Raw genomic sequence first — 23612 nt, 5'->3', positions numbered from 1 at the left:
TCATACTTTCTGCAATTCAACCATTTTTGGTAAAAATTAAATTTATTCTAAGCCTGATTTGCCCACCAAGTTTCAGTCATGAATGGCCAACAGTCTTTGTCTTTATTCAATGAAAGTTTAACCATGGATGGGGTTCACACTCACCGGACCTTAATCTCCCAGATTTGTATCTATGTAGCTATGTCCAACATTTTTTCTGTTATATTCTTTGCAGCTGGTGGATCCTTTTTGTCTATGGAAGAGTAGTTAACCACCGTTCGTTTCCTTTTTTTTTTTTTTTTTTGCATATATATTTTAACAACACAAAATACATGCTAAAATATATCTTAGTTCTGGGATTGAATCATCATCACTATCTTCAGTTTAACATCAGTTTTGAATGTTAGCATGCATTGGATGGTTTTTAGAAATTGACTTCCAAACTAACTTATCTCCAATCAAAACCAAAAAGCACTTGGTATCAGCAGGTTTCTCCAAATGTTTTAGCCTGGTTTTAAATAATTACATTTTTTTTTTCCCTACATTATGATAATGTATTTAGATTTCATGCCTAAGCTTGTTGTTAATCATATCGAATTATATTGCTTTAATGTTTTCAGTATTGTAACGTGCATGTAATTTGAGTTTCAATAAACTAAATATATTCTAATGTATTAACAGCCTTTCACAATTTTGATGCTTCAGTTGAAACATTTGAAATAATAAACGTCTAACAAAATCCTTTGTACTTGTTAACACTTTGATGATTTCTATGGAAATTTTATTCATATTATTTCGATGATTTCTATGGAAATCTTATTCATATTATTTTGATTCTTCCAACTACTACACTCATCTTTAGTGGTTTTTTTTTTTTTTTTTTTTTTCACAATGTTTCAATCGATGTAAACTTTGAAATCTTTCTGCAAACTCCGGAATCTGCATGAAATTTCAAACAGAACCTTTTATTTAATTCACAAGGGTAGTATGCTCTTGTTCCGCCAGCCATGACTGGATAAAGATCCTAAGTAATTCGAAATTGTATTTTTACACTGAAGATTTAACCTTCAACCTTCAGAAGAAAGTCACTTTTACAACTGAATTTTTCCAAATACTCTAACCACTGCGTCTCGAGTCGGAGGTTACATAGACTGAAACATTGTGAAAATGACACTCAAGATGAGAACAGTAGTCCAAAGAAACCAAATAATGCAAATAATCCATCTCAAAATAAAAAAAATAAAAATTTTGTTATCGTTTTAATCTGACCGTAAAGAAAGGAGAAAAAAAAAAAAAAGAAACATTCTACTATCTATTTCAAATCAATTATTTGCGATTGGTTTTGAAATACTTTGACCTTCAGAGAAAATCTTGTGATTTGAAAATGTATTTTTAGAGATTGGTGCATCAAACTGATAAATGAATCAAAATAGAAATTAAAATCTGCACTGAAGACTATTTTTCTGATGTTGCAAGATAAGCCAAGCTTTATTGTTCCTGACAAAGCTGTGCAAATTGACTGACATGCACGAAGATATTTTGACAGATGAATGACAATTCTTATCTGACACACAAAAAAAAAAAAAAAAAAAAAAAAATGGACGCTAATGTTAAACAATCTTACTGTGATTCTGCTGGGGAAACAAAAATGTGGAAAAATAAAAAAGCAATTGCGGAACCGTAGAATAGCGGTTGGAGGTCTTCATGTAAACCAAGTACATGGTGTTCAACATTAACTGAAAAGGGATGGGGAAAGATGTGCCCAATTAACAAATACTTTAATTGAATGTGCTCTAATGAATTCATTGCAATTGTATCCTCTTGACATACATACTCTGAACAAACCTGTCTACCAGCAAAATTATACCGCTTCACTGTTGAGGTTTCTAGATGCAGGAAAACCTTCTACTCTAATAGTTTCTTTCCTCGGACTGCTAAATTTCCCTGCCAATTTACTGGTTCCCTGTCAAAACTAACATGCAGAAGTTTAAATATAATGCAAACAAACATCTCATTAATCTCCTCACATAGTCCCCTGAAGGCATGGTCCCAAATAGTAGCCCCTTATGTCCTAGTGGCCTTGTTTGGAGGTATAAAAAAAAAAAAAAAAAAAAAAAAAAAATGAAAAATTAAAAAAAAAAAGCATGATCCCCTGTGAGTGCAGTGAACGAGGCATAAAAAAAAAATGACTAAGTTCAGCACCCCCCCCCATTTAGCCCCAAAAGTCCCCAGGAGACATCAAATTCTGCTGAAAATGAACAAACAGTGTAGTTTTAGGCCTTAACATATGTAAATTGGAGTTCTGCACCATGCAAAAAAAAAGAAATGACTAAGTCCATAATTGCCCCCTCCCTCCCGCCATTTAGCCCCAAAAGTCTCCAGGGCCTTAACATATTTAAATTTGAGTTCAGCACCATGCAAAACTGCTAAATAGATATACACAGAAAATTTTGGACAAATATAAAATAGTCCCAAAAATGGAGTGTTTTTATTAGCTCTAAAAGAGTCTCTGGGCCACACCCAAGAGTTATTGCGAAGTATAGACAAACAAAATTATACAGAAATTAGTTAGTTACAACTTTTCAGAAAGTTTTATAAAAATCCAAGGCATCAATTTTTTTGAATAAGCACAAAATTGTCAATTTTAGTCATTTTAACCTGAAAGGCAACTGGGGAGGGGGGTGGGCAACCAGAGTTTTCCCAGAAAATCCATTGTTACTTTTTTTTACTCATATCATGTTTAATGTTTGTGCAAAATTTCAAAAAATTCCAAGGCGTAGTTATTGAGAAAAGTGCGGACAGATGAACAGACAAGGGTGAATTTACAGGTTTCCTTTTGTCGGGGGACCAAAAAGAGATAAGAAAAAAAAATAAAATAAAAAAAGGGGATATGCTTGGTTGCTAGATTTCTTTCTGGACGTAAAAACACACGTTGCAAAATAGAATCTTAGAAGCAAGTAGTTTTTTTTATATTTTTCATATTCACTCCAAACACGACATGTTGTCACTTGAACATAAGGGGCTATTATTTGGGATCATGTCTACAAAAGCATTATGCAGGGAGTTCAACAGCGAGATGTCTGTTCACATTACATTTAAATTTCAACATGTTAGCACAGTCAGGGAAGCAAAGAAGGAATCCCAAATGCTAGCATTTCAAGGAAAGAAACTATTAGAATAGAAGGCTTTCGGGCATCTAAGGACAACTAGGTTGTTGGGATTTTGCTGTAAAACAGATTAGTCGGGATATTTACATCAAAGGGGCACAAGTGATATAAGTTTGTCAGAGCATATTCAATTAAAGTACTTGTAAAACAGGCCATGGGATGCAACAATGCAACAAAGGTTGGTCGTTTTTATTTTACGGCATATCAACCCTTTTTAGGTCATTAAATACTGAATCCAGTGATTTAAGTTTTTAACAGAATCACTTTTTATTTTTTTTCAAGTCAGTTTTTATTTAACCCATAGTTGGGGCCCTAACAGGTACTACCACTCCGGGTCAGAGTGGACCTGGGAGCAATGGCAATTAAAAAGGGTGGCTCCACACTCCCCAAAGCCCGCAAGCTGGGGCCTCACCATCGGATATACTTTAAGGTCATATCCAGGACCGAGAAAGGTTGAAGTTTGGTTGATAGTGTAGAAATTGAAGACTTTTTTTTAGCCCTAAGAGAGAGAGACTAGAGGTAGATACACCAGCTTAAATGTGGCAACAATACTCCATGCATGGCGAATCTTGATTTTGTAGAGCTATAAGATACTGTCAGATTTTAGTAGCGTTCTAGCATGAGGGAGGAAGGGAGCCTACCTTCTTTGCAGTAACTTTACCAATGCCTTCAATGCATTTGTTTCGAAAGATACTGAATATATTCTTTCCTGGTCTTGGAATCGTGTTGTAACATTCGATATTTAAAAGCTAACGCATTGAACTGTATAGGGTGAGGTGTACAGAATAAGAGACTTCATTGGTATGGTTACGTTGAAAGAATTGGATAAGACTGCTTAAATTGATAGATGTAGAACAGTTGAGATAGCAAGGTCAGTTGACAAGGGTAGACCAAGGAAAACACGGTCGTAAGTGATAAGGATCGATTTGAGAGAAAGATGGATAAATGAAAACCTTATTAGAGATAGGTTAGTTTGCAATTCAATTGCTAAAAGTTGTTCAAAACATGTGGAATGGATTTGAGACTTGGCCAGAGATAACTTTGGTTAAAAATTAATTTCTCAAGACTGTTTAACACTTGACAGCATGCAAAATAGATGTTAAATGACGCTCATCATGCTTCAATAAAAATGCGTTAAACCAAGAGATGTGTGCAGTATAGAATCTCCGTTGATATAGTATAGCATCACGTTGAAAGAATAGCTAAGAGTGCTTTAGTTAGATGTAGAACAGTTGAAGTAGCAAGGTCAGTTGCCAGGGGTAAGCCAAGGAAAACATGGCAAGGAGTGATAAATAGAGCTATGACAACAGAATATTCTTTTCATTATTTTGACTCTCGGGTGTGTATCCGTAGATATCTTATATGCTTTTATATAGAGCGATGTGGTTCTCGGTTGATTAACTGTGTTGGATATATACTCGAGAGTCAAAACAAAGATAAGAATATTCTGTTGTCATAGCCCTAGTGATAAAGATAGATTTGAGAGAAAAATGGATAAATAGAAAGCTTGGAACTCGATCGATAAAATCATGTTAGCATAGAATTCTTTTAAAAAGACTGTCAAGAATCACATTCTTTAAATGAGGTTAAAACTCTTTAGTCTATCCAACCGAAACCATCAGCCAGTTTTCAGGACTTGTGTCAATCAACACAGACAAATTTTCATAAAACTTAAGTGTATATTTTTATTTTATTTTTGCTTAATATTAAGATTTATCAAAGAAACCTTAAGCATGACCAAGAAATAGAATGTGGGAAGATATTCAAAATAAAATTTGGAAAAAGGATGGGGCTTTAACAAAAATTAACTTTGCAATATGATCACAGTTAATGATGCCCAAAGTTTGCATAATAAAAGACAAATTCCTATCCAATTCTTAATTATTATTGTGTAAATGGTGCAAATTGCAAACCAGATTCTTGTAAATATTCAGTAGGGATGGAACCGGAAACTTATGCAAACCACAGGAATATGCAGAGCACTGGTCAAGTTGATCAGCCAATCAGAATGTGACAACATATGCAATTAGCCTATAAGAAGCTAAATAGACAACTTTTAATAAATTGGAAAAAAAGGAGAAAAGAAAAGTTTTTTCTTTTAAGTCATGGAACAGCACATGCAATTAATTTATGTTGGACACGTTAGTACAGATGTTGAAGCTAATTAGCAAAACAAACTGATATCATCTGAAATGAGGTGCAGGAACTGGCAAATCTGAAGCAGCAAATGCGGAGTGGGCTTGGAACATATTGTTACCAAGTGAAGGAAGTAACCCTAAAATATCCCCACATTTAGTTTTTAATCCCACGAGAAAAAAATGTTTCTACTTATTTATGTAAAAAAAAAATAAAATATTTATTCATGGAACTTACAATAGGTTGTTATATTTTATTTTATTGTTTTTCCAAGGGTTTTGTTTTTAATTAATTATAATTCGTATTTCATCAATGTTATTTTCTATTTCCTAGCATTTTTAAGATTTGCTCGATGATGCTCAGCATATTTCAGCAGTTTATGTCAGGTGCTGAGCAGACCCCAGCGGACATTTACAGAAATCCGGTTTGTAATATGCACTAGTACAGGGCAAATATTTTTTTTCAAGTATCAACTTCAGGTTAATATTAGATATGATAGGCAAAGATTGCATCTCATAAGGTACAATGTAAACAAGTTCTTGTTGAGCCGTCCCCTTCAATAATCCAAACCCCTCACATTTAACCTTTATCCTCGAGTAGCCTTCAAACCTTGATAAGTAGTGACTTCCCCGTAAAAACAAAAGAAGCGGATGAAAGTTGTAAACTGGGTTACACAACAGAGAACCAAGTAGTTGTATGTGTCTTCTGCGATTACAAAAGGTTCTTCTGAGGCCCCCAATTCGGTTAAGATTACAAATAGTCGATTTCGCTATTAGAGTGTCTCCAAGATTCATATTTCCGACAACTGTTTATCCTTCACCCTTTAAATGATCTGATCTTTAAAGGAAATTAACTATTGAAATATTTTTGACACATTTAAGGGGATGACTACAAAGATTTTATTTTTTAAAGATTGAATGATTATATTTATAACGAAAGGTGATAAATCAGATGTCAAAATCGTTTTATAAAAATCTCTTTGAATTTTTCAGTCATAATTTTTCATCTTGAGAAGGGAACTATGCTTTGCTGATCTTGGCTAGATTAATTCTTTACCTGAACACACAATATGGTTTCCGTTCTGCAAGATCTACAGCAGATGTGTTAACGGTTATATCTCACAGGATTAGTGAATCTCTTGACAAAGGCTTCCTTTCTAGGACAACTGCTCTCGACATATCAAAGGCCTTCGACAAGGTATGGCATAAGGGCCTACTTCACAAGATTTCCAGCTACGGTATAACTGGAAATGTTTTCTCAATCGTAAATCACTTCTCTCTGATAGGCTCATAAGAGTAGTGGTCGATGGACAAAAATCAGAGGCCTACATTATTAATGCTGGAGTCCCTCAAGGGTCAATCCTAGGCCCAACTCTCTTCCTGATCTACATCAATGATCTCCCAAAACACATACTTAAATCATTCGTTGACATCTATGCTGATGACACGACCATCTATGGCAACACATCAAAGGCTGTAATTGACAAAGTTCTCTCTGATTCTCTCTCCTCTGATCTCGAGCGCGTGGTTCAGTGGGGGAAGACGTGGCTGGTTACCTTTAATGCATTTAAAACCAAACTCCTATCTTTACATCATCAACGCTCTGATCCTCATCTGGCATCAATTGAAATGGATGGCTCTCGTCTAGGAGAAGCCCCATGTTTTGACAAGCTTCTGGGTTGTCCTTTACTCCTAATCTGAAATGGAACACGTACATCAAGTCTGTTGCTAAGGTCGCTGAAAAGATGGTGGGATCCTTCTACCGCTCCAGAAGATATCTCACTACTGATGCAATTCTCTATCTATATAAAAGCCAAGTATGTCCAAGGATGGAATACTGCTGCCATATCTGGGCAGAAGCTACTAAAAACAGCCTATCCTGCCTTGACAGAGTACAAAATAGACTTTGTGGCTTAGTGGGGGATGCTCTTTTCTCTACCCTGCAACCTCTCTCCCACAGGAGAAACATTGCGAGCCTATCCTTGTTTTATCGTTATTTCCATGGCAGGTGCTCGTCTGAACTCCAATCTCTGGTCCCCCCTCGCCAATCCTTTACGAAAAACACCCGTCTAGCTGAATCCACTGTGAAAAATTTCCCCCACTCTTTATCTGTGCCTAAATCAAAATGTAGATTCCATGAACAAAGCTTCTTTCTTAGAACTGCACGCCTGTGGAACTCTGTTCCGTCTGCCTGCTTCCCACCTGACTCCAACTTGGATGTCTTCAAATCCAACGTTAACAAATTCTTGCAATAACCATTATCCCTGAGTGGCTTCCGGGCCTTGATAAGTGGTGACCACTGTGTAAAAAAAAAAAAAAAAAAAAAAAAAAAAAAGCTTCTATGACTGGATTGATGCTGTCATTTATTTAATTATTTTTTTGCCTGGGGTAACTAAATTTTGCTATTAGAAGGATGGCTCTTCGCACAACCCTAACTCAAGCCTCTCCGACCTGATCTCAATTCTTTTTAAACAGGCTTGATCTACACACCCATCTAGAGATCAACCTACTTGTTTTCGTTTATAAATGAAGCCAACTTTTTGTTCATCAATATTATTGGCAACTTTCTCCTGTTGTCAATCATGATTATTCATTGTTTTAATCAAAATTTAATCCAAATTTGGAACAAACGCAACAATTGATCAAATCTATAGGAATTATGTCGATTAGTCAATCAAATCGTATTGCACACAAAAAATGTCTGAAGAGCATACCTTGTTTTGTATGAAAATACAAACGATTTAGCTTACAATTCATATTTCAAATAAGATTCAAATATAAATTAGTGATGGCACTACGAAAAATATGTCTTACTATATTTATAAAATTGTTTTTTTTATTTTTTTCATTGTTGAAATGCCGGAAATAACCGACCACTCCTGGTTTCTAATGGACACGGGTTTTAGTGTTTAGAGAGAATGCTGATAGGTTTTTTTCTAAACAATTCACTTCTTATAAGTTAAAAAAAAAAAATAAAAAAAAAATAAAAAAAAAAAATATATATATATATATATATATATATACTTGAGCTGAGATCAAAACCTAGACAGTGAGTCAAGTACAATAACCATTAGGCCAGTTTACCACAACTTTAAGAAGTGTTTTCAAACCTACTTATTCTTAACACAAGGAATCTGTAATGTGAACGATTCATGCATGTGCAGTCATGAAACAGTTGACGAACAGATAAAAATCCGATGACCCCCCACGTACCAATCTTTCAATTTTGACCCCTTAGCAGCCCTTTTTACTGGATGAAAAACAATTAAAAGTTTTACACATGATTGAATACCCTATATACCAAATTTCAAGTCGGTAGGTCAAAAATTCCTTGAGCATATAAGTTGAGAAGTATCCTCTCTCACACACACACACACACACACACACACACACATATTTCTTCCAAGGCTCTATGGACAAATTTATCTTTAGTTGACCTTTGACAACTAAATATTAAATAGATACAATATTTCTACATTAAAAAATATTTTTTTTATATTTTAAATTGCAATAAAATAAATAAAAAATAAAACGATTATGAATAAACAAGTATATTATTCAAGTTTATGCTGGAATGGCATATATATATAATTGGCTACTGCGAAATTTAAACCCTGAATGATGACATTAAATATTGGAATTGGAGATGAACACTTGAATTTCAAATAGGGATACAAAACATGTTTTACCTCATTGCATAGATCAAAAATAGGTCTAAAATCAATAATAATCCAGACAAATAAAATATATGGAAAATTTTTGTTTTTAAGGGGAAAAAGTAAAATATGTCTAATGATTTGACAAAAAAAAAAAAAAAAAAAATATGTAAGAAGACATTTTAGTTTATAGAAGGCAGAACAATGCAAAGGTGTGCCGGATAAATTCAAACTGACACAACTTAACATATAATGGTGCCAGTTTGACTCTTATTGATCCAATTCATGTGTATGTGTGTGTATGTATATATATATATATAAATAAAATAAAAATTACAATTAAATTTACCAAAATGATCCAAGATGGTAAAATTAAAGTATATTATAAATATTAAAGAATTAATATTTATAAAATTATCTCAGCCAGATTAAATATGTTTTTAACTCATTTCAAAGTGTTTTTTAACATATTTTATTAACTAGTTGCTCATATATATATCGGGGATTAGAACAATAGTCTAAAGAGCAGAGTATATTTCAATGTATTAGTAAATTCATTCATACAATTAAAATTGTAGAAAAGAAAACAGTGCTCGTTGTAATGTAGATATATAATAATCTCGATAGGCATATATATCCTAGAGCTATTTTAATATTAAGATGATTGATAATTTATAATTAAAATTAAATATCGGTTTCATAAGGAAGAACAAACAAAATCAATAAATTGTACGATCGTTTTGGAAACAATGTTTTTATTGTGATAGACATTGAGTCTTGGACAATAATTTTATCATACAGTTTTTTTGAAACAAAGTCTCCTCATCAGCAAAAATATTGGGTGGTTTTTTTTTCTAAAGACACCAAAAATAAACCTAGCATTTTTTAAGGCACACCCACACACATTTTTCCAAGGCTCTAATGGACAAATTTATCTTTAGTTGACCTTTGACAACTAAATATTTTCGTTTACTAGCCAAATAGAAAAGTTACTAGCCAAACCCACATGATTTTTAGAATATGACATCTTCGTTCTGTGACGAGTATGTACATCATAAATATTTTCTGTGTTTTTTTTTAAATAAGTGTAATTCTAAATATACAACAAATTTTATGTTGATACTTGAAGGTATAAACATTCTAATTTTTTCAGATATTTTTTTAACAGCTTTCGTAAAAAAAAAAGAAAAGTGTATTGTTCTATTAAACTTTTATTGTTTAAATAATTTAACTTTTTTCATTTTATTAAAAAAAAAAAAAAAAGTTGAAAAGATATTTTTCACTCAGTAGTGAGCTTTGGAAGATTTTCAGTGAAAGAAATACAATCGCCAAAAGATAAGCGTTTCATTATTTCTAGTCACCACTTTGAAAAATCACTCGCAAATGCGACTGTTTCACTCGCAATGTAAAGCCCTGTCTTCATTCTGCTTTTAAGAGGAAACATGTTTCATCATTCATATATATGATGATTTATAATTCGGAAATTAAGCCGCCTTACAACTTGTCGTTTTAGAAGAGCATCTATCATAATGAACAGCAAAAAGATTGGATAATAGCCAAAACCAACAACAGATTCTTTTCAAGCGAGACTCATCATCATAATCATATCATCATTGGTTTAATTCCCATTTTACATACTGACATGTAAAACAGCTTTTAGAAATTGACTTCCCAACTAATCTATCTCCGACCAAATCTTTATGTACTCCGCTTTCTCTCAAGTCTATTTTTTTCACTTTCTCCCATGCTTTCCTTGACCTTTCTATGAACTGAGCCTGATACCTCAACTGTTCTACATCTACTAACCAAGAAACTCTCACTTATTCTTGCAAGGTGACTGTACCATCAAAGTCTACTCTTCTTCACAAATCTCTCTATACTGTTCACCTTTAATCTTCTTAAACCATTAGAGCTGAGCCCACATTACACATTCATCATACCATTCTCATAACATTTCTCTCCATGCAACTCATGTCTTCAACCCTCTCTGGGCAGAGTTTCATTTCCATACATCATATTTTGTACACATTTCTAACAAACTCTTCCCTTGGTTAACAATGGTAATGATCTGCCAGTTAGTAATGACAGAAGTTTCCTAAACTTACTCCATTCACTTTCCATTACAATAGCATCAGCTTCTTCTTGTACTTCATAAGTGTATCACCACGGTAACAAAACTTTCCCACAACTTCGCCATCCAAATATACTTTCTCCACATCTGAGTTTTCATTTATCTTCATTGTGTTACGCGTGTTTCACACAAATTGGTCATCTCTCAATCTATGAGTAATTTCACATCTTATTGATTGCTTGGAAAAAAAATAACGTGGAAGCCAGCTGAATACCCGACTCAGACTGGTGAAACAGGATACCGAACTGATCCTGGGTCATTGCCCCTATGTGATTCGTTATAAACAATTTTTTTTTAGCTATTCATTTTTTTTATTCATGCCCCCGGATAATGCCAGATATTCAATCTATGGCATAAAGATTGCAGAGATACGGCTACATAATAACAACAAAACAATTAGTAGTAGTAGTAGTAGTAGTATTGCATGTATTTTTAGCCTCAAGGTTTTGTTTTTTTTTACACCTTATCAGATATTTTTCTCCTAACTTGTCACACTTCCTAAATAAAAAAAAATTAAAAAGCAGGTTCTAAACTGTATGACCATTCACAGGTCAATGAGCAGAGAGACGCCATTCACCCAAAATAAGGAAAGAAAAAAAAAAAATAGGTGCGATGTGTTTATTAGTACTTTCAAGTTTGATTGTTTCAAGGAAATCAAATCTTTGGAATTGGCATCATAAAATCAGGGATCCTAAACAAAAATTCTAGTTTCATAATATTTAAAAAAACTTATAACATAGCCACATTGCTTTTTGTAAAACAATACCAAAGTTATTTTAGATCAATTAGTCACTGAATTTTATTAAAAATTAGAAAATTTGCTGCCTTGTGTGCTATTTATTGGTTTAGAAGCAAATTTTCACAGTGTATCAATAGAAATAAAGGCTTTGAACAAGTGCAAAATGCTTACAAATGTAATGCCATATTGCGGGAATTGAATATTAATAAAGGAAATACCGACAGAGTTGACTAGAAACTTTTTTGAAGATCAGACTGCTCTTTCGTTGTGGGGGCCTGGCTCTTCAATTTCGTTTTTCAGGCGTTTGTGTTACAATGTCCCCGCTGCAGGAGGTGGATAAATAGCACCCCAAACACTTCCGATTTTTCCGATTCCAATTTTTCTGGATAATTAATAGGCCGTGATGGATATATAGACAGACATATTTTCTAAACCAACGAAATAAATTGACCGTTAAGGAAATGCGTCAGATTTAAATTTTGTCTTTTAAAATACCTTAAGATACGTTATTAGATCCAGCCTAAAAGTTAGACAAAATCTCATTACCTGAGAAAAAAAAAAGTGTTCGTTTTACAATCCACAGAGATTAAAAAAAAAAAATCAAATATATCACAAATAAATGTTACCAAAAGCAAGATAAGTTACTCTTCTATCTAGCTGGAAAAGATTGTTTTTACTTAATGTAAAGTGTTTATTCGGATTAAAAAACAAGTAATGTCATCCAGTTACACAAGCACAAGAAAAAATGGCCGCATAACAAATACATTGTGGCCATTTTTTCTTGTGCTCGTGTAACCAGTTGATATTACTTGTTTTTCTTCAGAAGAAGTGCTACATCAACATAATCAGTCTGATCACCACCATCTGCCAAATATTCGTGGAACTCCTGCTAGCGCTTGTAGAAAAGGCTTGCTCCCAATTCCAGATCTGTATCGAGGCGGTGATTGAGGCTGAAGGCGGCTATATTGAATAGATGTCATCTCTACTACATAATCAAATTACCTGAACTAATTTTTTCAATAAAAGTTTCAAAATAGAGCTGTAATGTCGTTTTCTTTATTGCGACACTTATCGTTCCACCCTGTAATAAATCTTTATTGATTTTAAACCACCAGTAAAGCTAAAATCTATGGATCACCACCCCCTCCCAAGTTTGTTTTTACGTTTGAGAAAATATCTGCATATTTATGCGTTTTTACGGTAATCTGGAAAGAATAAATGTATAGTTAAATATTTAGAAAGAATCGAAATCAGTCATCATATCAGAATCTGAAATTTACTACGGAATCAGTAATTTTATCAGAATCAAGAAAAATATTGGAATCGTTCCATCACTAATATTTGGCTCTTGTAAAGGTAGAGTTATCCAGCCATTTTCCCAGCATCTTTGACAATGGATCTAACAAATTTTATTTTATTCATGGATTAAAACTAAGAAGATCTGACGATCCAAGCAGAGTAGCAATTTTTGAAATGAAATCTGTTTCATGACAGCTGAAAGATGTTGGCGCCTGCACACGTGTAAATTTGGCAGATCCTTTGCAGCTGTTTGCAAATGGTGCGAGCAGGTCGCATTCTAGAAATGACTAATTGTTAAGGTACGAAACGACTTGAATAATATGAAAATGCTGAGAAGGGAGTCAATTACCGGCAGCTAAATGGAGCAACATGAATGGGTCGTTGACACTGATCAGGTGTTGGGGGGATGTTTGTTAATGAGTATTATTATTATCGGACGTTTTCGGAGAAGGAAGTTTGTTTTACGGCAGGTTTTTATAATTAAATGGTGTGAAACGGGCTTTTATTGGCAAGATTACAAATGTTGAACTTGTTGAAAAAAGGTGTTAGGATATCAAAGGAGAATGTTAGCAATAGTGGTAGTAGTGAGAAAGGGAAGAGGAGAGTGAAAGGGAGAGAAAAGGAAAGCAGGAGAGGAAAGAGAAAAAGGAGGAGAGAGTGAAAGAGAAGCAGAAGGGGAGAGAGAGAAAGTAAAGAAAAAGAAGAGGAGAGAGAACGGGGGGGGGAAGGAAGCGGGGGGGGGGGAACTATTAATCTCAGTTAATTTTAATATTATTATTTCATGTATCTGCATAAATATTATAAGAAGATATATTTTATGTATCAATATTTACTTGGACAGGAATAACAATGAATTTGATTGGTTAGCCAGTTAAACTTAACACCACATTATATATATATATATATATATATATATATATATATATATATACGCACACACAGAGTAGAACCCCGGGATATGGCGGCCCTTAGATACATTTTTTTTTCAGGTTACGATGTGGAATGCCATGTTTTTCTGGCCCCTGGTTATAGTATTTGCCTCGCCTTATGGTGTTATTTATAATGCTATTTGATTATATACATGTATATTATATACTGCAATGTATTTTGTTACTAATTTTTAATGCCGTATCCTGGGGCTCTAATATATATATATATATGGCATTAGCATATTAAGTGATGCTCTTTGTGTAAACAAATTGAGCTTAGCTTGGGTATTTGGATAGTGTCAAAACACTTAATTCACTGGCCGCATAGCAGCAGCCGAATAGCGCAATGGTTAGAAGCTCCGACAGTCATTTAGGCAGTTGGGTTTCGAGGTTTCGATCCTGGCTTGAAGTAGTTGCTTGTCTAGCTGCACTGATGAGCTGTGAAACAGTACTATGTGTCGATGACATTATATATATATATATATATATATATATATATATATATATAAATGTTTAGAGGTACAGAATTTGTATATGGTTTTAAATAAAATAATAGGCGGAAGTTTCTCGAAAGCTCTTTCGGCTATCATCTCTTCAGGAGTAAATCGATAGCAATCTAAATAGTATTGTGACGAAAATAAAGAGTTCTATTGGGGAACTTATTTAATGTGCCAACGTACGGGGACATTAATTAAATTTATTTACGTTTAAAAACGATTAAAAATGTTGGCACAACGAGGGAGAAAAAAAAAAAAAAAAAAAAAAAGCGGGAGAAAAAATTCAAAGTTCCCCAAAGAGAAACAATGCGTTTGATGTCATCCAGTTACACGTTACAAAACCTTCTTTGTGCCGGCAAAAGGAAACATCAAACACATTGTTTCTCTTTGGGGAACTTTGAATTTTTTCTCCCGCTTTTTTTTTTTTTTTTTTTTTTTTCTCCCTCGTTGTGCCAACATTTTTAATCGTTTTTTAAATGTAAATAAATTTAATTAATATATATATATATATATATGTATATATATATATATATATATATATATATATATATATATAAACATTCATAGCATGAATTTTAGCCTGATGAGTCCTTAAGGGGATGAAACGTGGAAAATTTTGTGTAGCTTAATTGCTATATATATATATATATATATATATTTCCATAACCATACTTTGTGTGTGTGTGTGTGATGAAAATTATGGAAATAATATTCAAATCTGATGGAAAATGAAAAATAAAAAACATAAAAATATTTATATTGTTATCAATGGTTCATAAGACTTTCTCAAAATGATTTAGTTGAAGAAAATCAACTTGAGAAATTCTTGAAATAAAGATGAAACGTTGATGAATAAAATGATTTTGGTTTTTCCTTTTTTTTCATTTTCCATATATAAAGTTTCACAATTAATGTAGAAAAATTACATAAAAAAATTAATAAAATGGTATTTGAACATTATTTTTCATTGCTTAATGTTATAAATTAAAAAAAAATGGTACTTGTACAGTTTAATAAAGACATTAAAAAATGAAAATATTGAAAAAAGGTTATATTGTACGTATCTGTTTTGAAATGAAGATCTCTGAAAAGAAATTTCACTTAATCTAATCGAGTAGTTTTTTTTTTTTTTTTTTTTTTTTACAGCGTTTTTATGAGAGCATTTTGAAGTCAGCCATCTTAGAATTTTTTGAACACGCTATGGGGAGTTAACTCAATTTAAAGCGCTGACATTTCCTCCCCATCTTTAATACTAGCTTTTCTTCCTTAAAAAAAAAAAAAAAAAAATCGAACATTTTGCTCTGTATCATAAACTGTTTTTTCACTGTAAAAAAACTGACAAAATTAAGTGAAATTTTTTTTCGGAGAACTTTGTTCCATAACAGATACGAACAATATAACCTTTTTTCCGATATTTTCATTTTTTAATATCTTGATTAAACTGTACAAGTACCAAAAAAATAATAAAATAAAAAGCGTAATGGAGATTATACCATTTTTGAAGTTAGCAACGTTGTCCCCTACATAAAAACCCAAGTCTCATGGATTCTGTTATAATTAGTTCATATGTGAACGCAATTATTTCAACGCAACAATTCAAAATACTCCATATATAAGAGCGTCATAATATTATTACATGTCCCTTTAATTATAAAATAATCTTTTTTTTAACTCTCAATTTTTCAAAAATTAATCTGATGGCAAACTACAACAGAAGTTACTAACACACGTGCCTACATTTTGATAAAAGTTGGAAGGGTTGAGGAGGTGTGGGTTAATCTCAGTTTGCAAAGCGAGAGACAGAGAGAGAGAGTGAGAAAAATGTGCCGACTTACCATCCTGAAAGACACGTTCAACATTGAGGCCATATGTTGCACAGGTTTCATAATATGTACATCTTTTCAGATCTGTTGCAAGTTTACGGGCCCTCGTATCATCAATCACGCGAGGATTGCTCTCACTGATAGCATCTAAAAGAAAGAGAAAAAATATAAATTGAAAAATAGGCAATGGATCAGCTGTAGTGTTGAATATTAAACATTATCTGCAATATTGTTGACTAATAATGAGGGATGGTCCCTTAAATCGGGATATTCTATTTATAAACACTGCTGCTAGGAACTGACGAATCAAATTAATTCACGTTCTCCTATCAACCAATCAGAAACCAGAATTGCTCCATAAAAATTAAACCTTTCTAGCAACCTATGGAACTCTGTTCCGTCTGCCTGCTTCCCACCAGACTACAACTTGGATGTCTTCAAGTCCAATGTTAACAAATTCCTAATGAACCGCCCCCTTAAGTAAACACTTCATCAAATCTCCACACTAATGTAATGTACTTGCAATAACCCTTATCCCTGAGTGGCTTCCGGGCCTTGATAAGTGGTGATCACTGTGTAAAAAAAAAAAAAAAAAAAAACTTGCACAGGAAGGATCTTCGCTCTTTGACTGCAAAATTATAAAGTCCAGAACCTGTACAGAACAGCTGTCCACTGAGAATTCGTCATCTCCAGGACTTGTGTAGAATAACTACCCATCGGAAACTCTTCTGAAACTAAAAAGAACTTACAACTCAAGAATTGTAAGCCATGTTTAGTTTCAGAACTTGGAAGCTTTCTTACCACTACACCTAGGATCATATTGTATCTGTCTCGGCTATCACTCTAGCAAATCCTGGTCAGGTTGATCCAGCTTCCTCTTAAGCAAAAATACAGCATTTCTAACCATTCCGGTCCATTTTCCCTGATGACTAGGTGACATTGTAAACATTTGCTGGACTGCATGTTTTCGTGATGCATATGAATTGTATATGAATTGCAGATGATGTAGATAATACGAGGCAACAGATAGGTGCTTTAAATAAGTTTACAGACTTTTTTTTATACAAGCATTTAAAATTGTCATAGACTCTTGAAAATTCAATATGTTATTGTTATACATATTATGAGATGACTGACCAATTTTTTTTAATGATTTCAGGTTCAAATGAACAGCTACAGCAGGAATTCGAATACACCCTATTAAAGCCTGATTGTCACAGCCGGTGAATTTCAAAAGTTCAATCTAGATGTGGACACTTTAAAAGGACGATATGCAATAAAATTCTCTGTTTTAAACTTAAAAAAAAAAAAAAAAAAAAAAAAAAATGCCATAAATGTATGGAATGCTTCAGACTGTTTTTGAACCATTTTACATGAATTGAGCATCAGTTTTTGAGTGGCATAAGAGATTCAAGGAAGACGGAATCTGTGAGGGATGATGGGAGGTGTGGGAGGAGTAAGGAAGTCAGAACACTAGAGTTGATTGGTCAAATAAAGAATTTTATGGATAAGAACTGCTGTGTGTCTATAGAGGCAATAAGTGCACAGTTTGATGTAAATGTTGGAACTGTACAGACAATTTTTTGCAAAGAACTGAAGATGCCGAACATTTGCGCAAAGTTTGTCACGAGGGTTCTCCATTCTTCTCACAGATTACTTGACTAAGATGGACATCAAGACAGTTTCTCACCCTCTCTATAGTTCAGACCTGCTACTTTTGCTTATTCCCTAAGCTGAATAAAAACCTTAGAAGTTGTTGTTATGAGACAATTGAGGGGATGAAAGAGGTTGTGACGAGGGTCATTGACACGCTTATACAAGAGGACTTCTATGGGGCCTTCCAGAAGTTGTTGGAACGGTACAACAAGTGCATTGCAGCCAAAGGAGATTACTTTGAAGAGAACAAGAGTTTTATGCATGCACTATCAATAAAAGTGCCTATACGAAAAAAAAAATAAATATATATATTATTGAAGGCACTTTGTAGATGCTTAGCCAAATGAAGGTGAGAGGGGGGAATAGAGGGATTTGAGAATATCACCAGTCATTCCATTCATCCACTTGAGAGAATAACACTTGAGGTTTCCTGCTGTGGGTTACGGCTTGTTTAGAAATTCCTATGGGGCCTTCCAGAAATCTAGTAGCTGTCCAAAAACCAAACTTTCTGAGCTGGGGATGTTTATGCGTTGATAGATTGTTTAGAGGTAGGCCCCTTTGAATGAACATTGTCTAACCAATCCAGATTCCATAGTAGAAGACCAACTACGATGGCAAGTTTTGGGGATTCAAAAGCAGACTTAGTACTAACTGAAGTTCTGCGTGAATAACACTCAGGTCCAATCAAATCTTTCTTAGGGTCAACATATTAAATCCATTGTTCTTTCTGCTTCTTGTAAAATCAGTTCCCTCCAAACACTTTCTCACACATGAGACTATTTGCTATATCTACAAATCTAATATCAGACCATAATATGGAGTACTGTTGCCATATTTGGGCTGGTGAATCTGTGTCCTATTTGAAGTTTCTTAATAAATTGCAGAGACATATCTGTAATTTGATTAGTCCCACACTTTCTTCTTTACTGCAACCTCTCTCTCTCAGACGTGATGTTGCTAGTCTCAGTCTTTTCTAGTAATACTGTTATGGCATGTGTTCTTCAGAATTATTTGATCTAATCCTTGCTTTCTTTGTCCTAACTTGTTTGGCCTCCATCAATTCAATGTTTTAATACTCATTGATTGTACTTCAGCTTCCTATATCAGTAGCTTCTTTCCAAGGACTGCAAGATTGTGGAACTTTTCCTGCTTACTGTTTTCCTTCTGCCTACAGCTTTGGTCTTTCAGGACCACGGTTAATAGGCATTTCCTGTCTTTGCAATAATCAGCTTCCATTCTTGTTAGCTCCTTATATCAAGTGGCTTCATGCCTTGTCATGAGCGATTTCCATTTAAAAAAAAAAAAATCTGACCAGACCAACAGTACCTGTTGGAGTCAAAAGGCATCAATAGCAATAATGTGCTTACTGAGTAGCCATTTGGAAGAGGTCAAAAGATAGAGTGCTCAGTACTTGAGTTCTTGTCAATGTAATTTGCTTGCATAGACACAAACCAGTTTTAAAAGATGTGATACGACAAGAAGGAAGCAGAGAGAAAACCTAAGTTGAAATGAAGAGATGTGCAAAGGATTTGAAAATCAGATGTTCTGAGAAAGAAAGAATCGCAACGAATTTCGGAGTTCAGATTTAAAATTTGTCTTCGAGATCATGAGATTATTTCAGCTGAAGTTGGAGGATCATTTTGCTTGTTTTTTGTTTTTTTTTTAGTTCCATTGTTTTCTGAACGAAAGTTTCTCATGGTGTTTAGACGATCATTGTTGAAATTTTACTTTGTCACAAACGACGTTTTTTGTTTGTGAAAGATTGATATGCTAGAAAATTAAACGACCAAACAAAACCAAACATGACTAAATATTTGAAAATATTAAAAGGATGAAAGCTTTTACAAAAATCACTGGATTCGACATTAGATAACTGAAAAAGGGTTGATATGCCATAAAACAAACCGACTTTTATACATAGCTCTATATATATATATATATATATATATATATATATATATATATATATATGTACAGATGTTTAATTGAAATTGGGAATTGTAAAACATTTAGTTGAATTTTCTATTCCAAAAACAATTGTTTCAATTTTTCTTTTGTTTAAAACTTAATTTTCTATTGATGATATTAATGATGAATATTTATTGATTTTAAACTATCAGCAAAACAAAAATCTATATAAAACAGCAAATGTATGTGTGTTTGTCTGTATAAAAATATTGAATCGATAAACTCACATAACATTAACAGGAAATAGTAATCATACACCAAGGATGGTTTATAACGAGTAAAATCTTTCAATGAACAAATAACACATACAGACATACTTGCAAGTCAAAATGCAAAATATTCATTTCAGCTTGCCGACATAGTTTTACTTTCTGTGCATGCTCAAATTCATTTCTTAAATAATAATTAATATTAAAGCTTATCTATTTATCAAATGTTGCAGCACTAAATGTTTTGGTTTCAGTTCTAGCTGATGGCACCCAAGTCAACTTTTTTTAAAACTTTATAAATCTGTATTAGGTACAATATAATATTCAATAGAAAATTAGCTCTGTAGTAATAAATCCAAAATCTGAATGAATTAAAATATATTCAAGTATATTTTACAACCAGGAAAGTCCTCCCATGCTAGTTAATAAAATAAAATAAACTTTGGTAAAAATAAATATGTACCACAACTGACTATCAATTAAACACTAAATTCTCGTATCGTGAAGGAAAAAAATAAAATAAACTTTGGTAAAAATAAATATGCACCACAACTGACTATCAATTAAACACTAAATTCTCGTATCGCGAAGGAAAAAAATGAAATAAACTTTGGTAAAAATAAATATGTATCACAACTGACTATCAATTAAACACTAAATTCTCATATCGTGAAGGAAAAAAAAAAAAAAAAATTTAAAAAAAAACAATCAAAGTTAGTGTTGTAGTTTCAGAGAAAAGTTCAATTTGTTTAATGAAAAATATAGTGGTTACCAATAATAATAAATGAAACAAAATCTTCTTACCAAATTATCAAAGTCAAATTTAAGCAGTGATGGTTTAGCTAAATCAATGTTTGATTCTAACTAGCCAGTCATGTTAAAAAATTATTAGTGTGTGTTGTTAGTCAGAAACAATTGAAATTTCAATCGCTTTTACCATTTAGATCATTCTATCTAACCCAATAATTCTTTCAGTAATAGAAGCTGACAGAGAATCACTATTTGCTACAAATGAAAAATTAAAAATCATGGCCAGATTTGGTAGGTACAAACTTATGCAAAAATTTATTTTTCCAAAAAAGCACATATTTACTTCTCTTAAGATAGACATTAGTCATTTGTCTGGATTTAGAAATTAAATCAAAAACAATTATAAACTGTGATACAATTAACATTTAAAACATCATTAACAAACCCAGGTCTAACTTGACAATTTCTACACCAAAACAAAAATTATAATTATCCGCCCATTATTCTCCCCCCCCCCTGAAGGAAGAAAAAGCACTATTCAGACCAAGGAAAGGCATCAAGAGTATTGGAATCCTGGAGGCTTCGTTACACTAAAATCCTAGAAACAGCCAGGGGCTGTTATCGTTTAAAAAACAAGTCCATGGTAAACGGCTGTTGAGAAAATGCAAAATGATTTGCAATGGATATTGAATAAAGTGGAGAGTACTGAAAATCTAAAGAGCCTTGCTGTCACCCAAACACTAACAAACATCACCTGCTATCAGTGAGTGAACTTGTATAAAAAGAACTCCTAGTGAGTAAATAATAATACAAACGGCAGCAACAAGAACAAGCCGCACGTGTGTGGTCCCCCTCTGGTGCTGCCTGTGAGATGACGCTACAAAAAATAGTGAAGAAATGATGAGTGTGAGAAGTGTGAAGGGCCAACGTTGCCTTCACATTTTCGCAAGTTTCAGAAAAATCTAATGCATGTGGCAAAAGTTATGGGTAAAAAGTGTAATTTTTTGCAATTTGGGGGCATTTGTGACCCCTTTTGAGCTCCTGAGGATGCCGAATACCAGTGAAAATGGACAAACGATACAGTTTTACGCCTTAAGACATGTATATTTGAATTCAGCACCATGGAAAACCACTATATAGACATACATATCAAGTTTTTGAGTAATATGAAAAAAGAGCTCCAAAATAGCATCTTTTTTAGCCCTTAAAGTCCCAGAAGGATGCGAACCAGAATTTTGCCAGCATCACCCATACTGAATTTATATTAAGACCACTGGCCTCCACATTTTGGCCAAGTTTCAGGAAAATCTAATGGATGGATCAAACACTATGGGTCAAAAAGTGTAATTTTTGGCCATTTTGGGACATTTTTTACCTCTTTTGAACCCCTGGGGACGCTGAATCCCAGTGTAAATGGAAAACTGCGCAGTTTCACATGTATATTGACCACTGTGAAAAACCACCATATAGTCAGACATATCAAGTTTTTATTGAGAAATATGAAAAAATAGCCACAAAATGAGGCTTTTTTAGCACTAAAAGGTCCCCGGGGATATGAACCAGAATTTTGCCAGGGTCACCCATACTGGATTTATATTAAGAACAATGGGCTCCATATTTTGGCCAAGTTTCAGAAAAATCTAATCGATGGATCAAAAGTTATGGGGAAAAGCGTATCATTTTTGACCATTTTGATCCCCTAGGGACGCAACGGGAATTTTTGCAAAAAAAATTTTTTTTCACTGTGCACATCTATTTAATGAAATAGAATCTGTGGCAAAATTTCAGGTAAAACTAAAGCACGGTTATCTGGCAATAGTCCGGACTAACAGACGCCACTGAAAACATAGGTTCCTCTCCGATAAATTGGGGGACCAACAATTACATGGACGATTTATAAGACTGAATAAAAAGTAAAGATTCATAAAAACACATGGTTGTGAAAAGGACACTTGAATAATGAAATGGAATCAATACTGAGAGCTGCAAAAAAAAAAAAAATAAATAAAATATCCAAATGAACCATATAAAAGCCAAGATAGACGAAACCCAGAAAAAGAATGAATGTAGTCACTATGGACATAAGAAACAAAATGGCAAACCACATCAAAAATGAATCTAGAAAATTTGCCCCAAAGAAACACAAAAACAGACATGATTGGGTTTGAAAAGTAGTCCACAGGGAACTATGCAAATGATTGAATGCACGTTGAATATCTAGATAAAAATGATACAAGCATAAATTGCAGTTAGTTTTGAAAAATGAAATACAAAATTTCCGGGGGTATAGAAATACAAACATACGAACTCATCCAAGCAGGAAAACAGGCTATAACAATAGTGAACAAAAATGGAAAATATATATATATATATTTTTTTTTTTTTTTTACTCACACCCACCCATAACAAGACATATTGCTATTTAGATGTAAGGGACTACTATTGAAGACCATGCCTAGGAAAGATTAACAAGATGTTGGTTTACATTTAAACTTCTGCATATCAGTACAGTAAGGGAAGCAGGTAGCAGGAAGGGAATTCCTAAGTCAAGGAAAAAAAACTATTAGAGTAGAAAGCTTTTTGCCATTTAGGGACCTCAACAGTGAAGGGGTGCGATTATGTTGCTATGCAGTTTTGTCCGATATGTATGTCAAAGGAGCACAAGTGCTAAATA

The 23612-nt window shown here is 33.4% G+C and overlaps 1 protein-coding gene across 50 annotated transcripts in view; it reads right to left on the bottom strand.

Moving 5' to 3' along the window:
* LOC145258325 (centaurin-gamma-1A-like) overlaps positions 1-23612 on the bottom strand; it is a 511784-nt gene that overhangs the window by 246871 nt on the left and 241301 nt on the right. For all 50 annotated transcript variants that reach the window (XM_080116465.1, XM_080116462.1, XM_080116457.1 and 47 more), the window contains exon 6: positions 16368-16502. In XM_080116465.1, the coding sequence (XP_079972591.1) occupies positions 16368-16502 (135 nt within the window). The remainder of the gene's footprint in view (positions 1-16367; positions 16503-23612) is intronic.

Source organism: Euprymna scolopes, chromosome 33 (assembly GCF_053919585.1).
Source record: "Euprymna scolopes isolate OS-2025 chromosome 33, ASM5391958v1, whole genome shotgun sequence".
NCBI classification, from domain to species: Eukaryota; Metazoa; Mollusca; class Cephalopoda; order Sepiida; family Sepiolidae; genus Euprymna; species Euprymna scolopes.
The sequence above is the reverse complement of the archived record's forward strand: the minus strand, read 5'-3'. Positions and strand labels throughout refer to the sequence as shown.